The sequence below is a fragment of the Rhinatrema bivittatum genome, chromosome 16 (genome assembly GCF_901001135.1).
Source record: "Rhinatrema bivittatum chromosome 16, aRhiBiv1.1, whole genome shotgun sequence".
Classification (NCBI taxonomy): domain Eukaryota; kingdom Metazoa; phylum Chordata; class Amphibia; order Gymnophiona; family Rhinatrematidae; genus Rhinatrema; species Rhinatrema bivittatum.
Window position 1 is genome coordinate 35,496,838 of NC_042630.1, and position 6,000 is coordinate 35,502,837.

The 6,000-nt window shown below is 51.0% G+C and overlaps 1 protein-coding gene across 1 annotated transcript in view; it reads right to left on the minus strand.

Moving 5' to 3' along the window:
• KIRREL1 (kirre like nephrin family adhesion molecule 1) overlaps positions 1-5,632 on the minus strand; it is a 194,029-nt gene extending 188,397 nt beyond the window's left edge. The window contains exon 1 of the mRNA XM_029580915.1: positions 5,394-5,632. Within this exon, the coding sequence (XP_029436775.1) occupies positions 5,394-5,445 (52 nt within the window). The 5' untranslated portion in view covers positions 5,446-5,632. The remainder of the gene's footprint in view (positions 1-5,393) is intronic.
• Positions 5,633-6,000: the final 368 nt, after the last annotated feature.

A 6,000-nucleotide genomic window follows, 5' to 3' on the forward strand; every position in this document is an offset into this window, starting at 1 on the left:
CTAGTCAAAGTTATAGAAACTTTGATATAAGTTTTCTGCATCGGGGCTCCATCTGATGATGTCAGCCATGTGTGAGGACTAACATCCTGCTTGTCCTCAGAGAATGGCAGAAAAACTGCAGCTTGATAGAGTTTACACTGTGACCGTCTTCACTATACCACCCCCACCTCCAGTTACCACTCGCAGTGCCTCTCTTCCATGAGCACTGAGAATTTACCAAGTCCACCCTTAGAAATACAACGAAAAGGAGAGAGAAAACTCTGGTCCTATTAAACCTCCTCCTTCCAGTTATATTTTAAAGACAAGTTCACAAGCTGTAGAAGTGACCTGTCAGCAGAACAGGAAAGCACTCAAGGGAAGGCTTTTGCAATAGGGCTTAGAAATGATCACTGGGACAGAGGCGGGCAACACAGGAAGAAGATGCCTGTGTCTACTGAAGCCCTGAATGAGGGTTGTGGGAGGAGGCAGGTGAAGGGGACTGTAGTTATTGGAATCAAAGGAATTTGGCCTTTTCTAATGAGGTCGCTGTTATAAAGAGGGAGTCTGCCAGTTAAGACTTCCATCCTGCTGCTGACCACTGCCTGAGCACTTCTGGGAGAGTGCCCAACAGCCAGGCTGTGCTTTCCCCACCAAAGCCCTGTGTGTTACACAGAGGGCGACTGCATGCAAGGCGTTGTCTGACACTTGCCACAGGCTGGGCTCTCTCTAGAGCAGGGGGAAGGGGGGGGGTAGGCAATTCTGGTCCTTGAATGCGAGCCGCTCAGGTTTTCAGGATATCCACAATAAAATCTGAATGCATGCAAATCTATATCATGCATATCCTGGAAAGCAGACCTGCCTGGGACATACCAGGGCCAGGGTTGCTTACCCCTTGCTGGTTACTGATGAGAGAGGACAGATATCAGGCCCTGTTATTCTGCAGCACTGGGTAGCCAGCGGATGAGTGCAGGTGGAGTTAGGAAGGCAGAAAGCTTGGAGGAAGACAGCCCTGGTCATCTGCTGGTTTGCCAAGTAGATTCCCCGGTTATTGGGGGGAATGCCCGGGTGTCCCTCCCCCACTGGCTCAGGACCTAAGACAATACCTGCAGACCTATCGGACAACATAGGTAAGTTGTGCGGTGCTAGACACAGGCCCCAAACAGCATTGGGGGGGGGGGGGGGTGTGAAAGGCAATAAAATATTAAAAGTGCATAATAGTCTCTCTCTCTATATATATATCTATACATACACAAATAGATAAAATATCTCTATCTATAATCTTACTATACACTTACCATTTCCTTATAGTTACTTTGACACTATCTAGATCCACACAGTGCCTGTAATTACTAGGTTACAGTGTCTAGTCCATCAGAAGGCATCTAAGCTTGGCGTCCACCATCCATCCATCTCTCTCTGACTCACTAAATTACTTCCTCTCTGCGTGCCTGAAAAAATCTTCCACAGGAACAAAAGGGGCATAACAATGGTGATATTTCTGATTTATACACACTGTGTGGTGAGCGAGGCTGAGAAAGACATCAATCCACGAATCCGACCTGCCAGATCAGATACGGTTATACGGCGCCGGCGGGGTGTGTGTGGCATGGTGCGAGGGAGTGGGCTTGCTAGTAATCAGGGGCTGCCCCCTCATCATTACCTTGAGGGGGGGGTGTCACCAGATCAAGCCACAGTCCTGATTTTAAACCCCCTATTGCATGCATGGTAACTTGACATTTGCTTTTCTTAAGGAAATTCTGATTCGGTTGTAAGCTGTTCTCATGCCTCTGCTCATTTCAATTCATTCCAATCTGCCTCAAGAGCAACTTTGTGAAAGGGCGGCATATCAACTGTTCATTAACAAATCAGGACTACAGCTCCCTGCATGCAATGGGGCAAAAGCAGGGGCTGGATCCATTTGCTCCTGATGACATGGGGCCAGGTGGGAACCCTAGACTTAAAGGGGATGAGGGGGTAGAACTGTCCCTCCGACGCTTATCCCTTTGGCATTTCTGTCAGCCAAGTTTTATCCCTCCCCCACCCCCCCATGCAAAGAAACACCAGTTCCAAATTCTAGGCACCACCATGTTAAAAAAAAAAAAGAGAGAAAGGATTGTGAGAGGGAGGCTGAAGGATTTCGCATTTCATTTAGATAAATACTGGAAAATTATTTCGTGAAAAACGGAACGGGATGGCTCCCTTCAATTGTTTGAAATGTGATTTTGCTGCTGTGGAATTTGCACAGGCCTCTCTCTCTCTCTCTCTCCCCTCTTCATCTATCCACCCCACTCCCTCGCTGCCCAGAGCCACTGAGATCCTGCCCAGGCAGAAAGCAAACAAAATCAAAACCCTTCCAGCATCCTTGGAAACAAGTCTTCATGTAACCCATGGGGAAGGGATACCCCTCCCCAAAATAGGAGCAGGTACAGAGAGGGGTTTCCTGATCCAAAGAAGGCAGCGAGGAGAGGAAGGCCCCTGCTGTAAAGCTTGCAGGGGCCAGGGAAGCTGTGGGGGGCCCCCCTTGTCCTGAGCTCCGGGTCCAGCATTCCTTCATATTCCTATGCGGGGAGACGGCAATGCCTTGCGCGCTCTCCGAGAAGACGATTTCAAAAGTTGGCAGTCGCCCCCCCCCCCCGTTTATGCCTCTCCCCCCTCAGTTCCTTTTCGATTCTATGGCATTTACTCAAATTGAGGGGTGGTCGGTTTTTGTCCCCTGCCTTCCCTTCTAACCCCAGGGACATGCAATTCAATACCTCGCTCTACTGCTTGAAAAGTATTTATAAAAAAAAAACAAAAAACACACACACACATGAGCTCCGACTGGTTTCCCTTACTTCCACCTTGCTCTCCCGCGTCCCTCGTTTCCACGTTGCTCCATGTTCTCTCTTGCCTATGAAACTGCAGCCTTGCCTCACTGGGAAAAGCCCCTAGGTTTCTCCAGAAGGCTATCAGTCAACACGAAGATTGTGTGTGTTGGGGGGGGGGGGGGGGGGGGTAGCACAGCACCCTCGAGCCGGATCTTCCACCTCTGGCCTTTCCGATGGTGTCCGAAACTTTCTCATGAAATCCTACCAACGCGGCGGGACTTGGCACTTTCAGCGGCCCTTGCCAGTTTTGCGGCCATCCCACCGTGGCCTTGGGCCTCAATAGCTGCTGTCTCTTGCCACATTAGTTCCAGCAGCCCCCCCCCTCCCGACCATCTCCCTCCCTTTACGGTGCTGACGAGGCCAGGATGCGTTCTATAGGTCCTTGGGCAACCTGCCACATTAAGACAAACCAAAACACTTTTTTTTTTCCCCCCTCAAAATTGTCATGAAATATAATCACATGAGGAAAAACAAAATGCTACGTAAGCAGAAGCAAGAGGATCTGACTCTGCTCCCTCCAGGGTAGAGATGCCCGTCTCTGTTTAAGGGGAAGGTTAGTCTTGGCATTGGAGGAAGATGCAGTCTCTTTCGGCTCTCACCCCCCCCCCCCCCTTTCAGAATCTCTCCGATTCTGGTGCCTGTCCAGGGCTGATATCTATATGACAATAATGCTATTAGTACATAGTATCATAGCGCTACCGGTCAGACGCAGCACTGCACAATGGTGATAAGCATTCAGGTATGACGTGTTCCCTGCCCCCAAGAGCTCACCGTCTTGAGAGGGTGCCTGAAGCAATGGGAAGCAAGGTGACTTGCTGAAGGTCACTAAGTGCGTCCGGGGGAGGGGGTAAGGGGGATCCGAACCCCCAGCGGTCCCTAGCTCCCAGCCCATTCCTCTACTAGGCCAGGCCTCCTTCCTGTCAAAGCCATTATCGACCGATAGGGACCTCTTGGCTTTACCCAATTGCCCTCCCTTCCCATCCACTGTTTCACCACAGACCCTACTCCATTTCATCAAGTCCTGCCCAGGCCCCCCCCAAAAAAAACAAAATTTCCAGTGTTCTTCCAACCTATACACACCACCACTCTATTTTTTTGTGGGGGGAATTAAAAAAAAAATAAGTTTTGCTGTTTCTTTTGTTCCTTCCATAGAAATCTGCTGAGGCGGTGCATCTTTCATTAAGGAAGTGGCATGAGATTACTTCCCCTGCCCTCCAACACCTTTACGACTTCCAGTACTCGCTGCCTTCCCGGCAACATGAGGAAAGAGGGACACGGATCAGGACCATGCTGCAGGCCTCCTACCCCACTCCAACACCCATGTTCTCTGTGCCATCATCCGCATATGCCCAAGATAACCGTGGCACTGCCATCCTGCAGAACTGTACTGAGATCTGCAGGCCCACCAGCCTTGTCCCTGTCCATCCTGCCCCCCCCCCCCCCCAAAAACGCGCAGAGATTTCACTGAAGCCGGCGCAGGCCCGGCAGAAGCTCCACGGAACAGGGACCTTCTCTGGGAAGCATCAGTGGTAGGAAGATCTCAATCAGCAAATGTGGTTATACCCGTTATATTCCCAACCCCTCTACCCAGCTCTCCTGACACACGAGTCAGACCCCCCTCCCCCCCCTCATCCCAAACACACACAGCGCGCCCACGCAGAAGACCACAGCCAGGCTCCACAGACAGCAGTTTAAGAGTCCTTAAATCCGGGTCATGGAAAGCCCTGGCTATTGGGGAGAGGGGGAACCCCCAAATGTGGCACCCGTCTCCCGTGGATACAAAAAAGGACCACAGCAGCACCAGCCAACCTCTGAAGCCTAACTTCTATCATCCATCCGTGCTCCGCCCCCCCCCCCCCCCCCAACATATACAAAAAAATGTATCAAGCTAATAGCAACCAAAAAAATCCCGAAACGTATGATATTTTTCTCTCTGGTTCTCTGGGACTCTGCCCTGTGCTTCTTTTCTCCCTCCCCCACCCTCTTGTTCACTTTTAGCTTTCTGGGGCAGTTAGCCTATGCTTTCCTATCTTTCTCTAAATGTTTTAAACATTTGCTTTAAACCCTCCCTCCCTCCCCCAAAATAACTTTTCCAACTCCTGTTTTGCCACCAGCTGGGAGATCCTCCAGCTTGGCGACAACCCCTAACCCCAAACAGTTAAAGAAAAAGGCAGGGTGGGTGGACAGAAAGCAAGCTTTCGCCCTCCTTCGCCCCCCCCCCCCCCCCGTACCCCTACCACTACTCCCCTTGAGATCAATAGGCGGGGGCACCATGCTTGCAGTCTGGTACGCCTGCATCCTCCATCCTCGCCCTCATCCCCCCCCCCAACCAAGTCTCAATCTGACTCCAAAGTTGCAACTGAAACGAATGGGCTCTCATTGGACTCTCTCCCTCCCCCGGGCACATTATCCTCCTGGTCCTCACGAATCCCAGTGAGGCCGGGAGGAAAGAAAATTGAAAAACTCAGTAAAACACGTCCCCCACCCCCTTCCTCGAATCACCACCACCATGCAGTAAGTAAAGAAGGGAGGAATCTGGATTCTTACCTTGTGATACGGTGTCACTGAGAGTCACAATCCAGAGGAAAAGAATCACCATTGCTTCCCTGCTACTGCCTCCCCAAGCCTGGGTGGGAAGGTTTTTTGGGGGGGAGAGAAGGCGTCTCTTTCTCTCTAATTCCCTCCTTTATCTTCTCTCCCCCCCCCCCAAGCCGGCTCCTTCTCCCTCTTTTTCAGTCAGTCCAGCTTCGGATGCATCAGTTCCCACAGAAAGAAGCCAGCGGTCCTCCCCCCACCCCCCTCTCTCTCTCTCTCTTACACACACACACACACACACAAAAAAGTCTTGGAATGAGAAAGGGATGGATTCAGAGAGGAAGGAACCAATGCCGGCGCAGGGGTGAGGAGGAGGAGAGACGAGACAGAGTTTCCCAAACTCCCCAGGATCTGCACATTTTTTTTCCCTTTCTGTACAGAAAGGCAAATCTTGGCCAGACGAATAGAAAAAAAAGTTTGGCTGGGGAGAGAGGGAGGGAGGGAGGGGGTACCCGCAGCATGCCGAGGCAGAGAAGCGAGAGAGGGTCATGAACGAGGAGCGTGCTCTTGTGGCAAATATTCTGAAATGGGGATTTTTTTTTTTTCTTGGTTTGGTTTT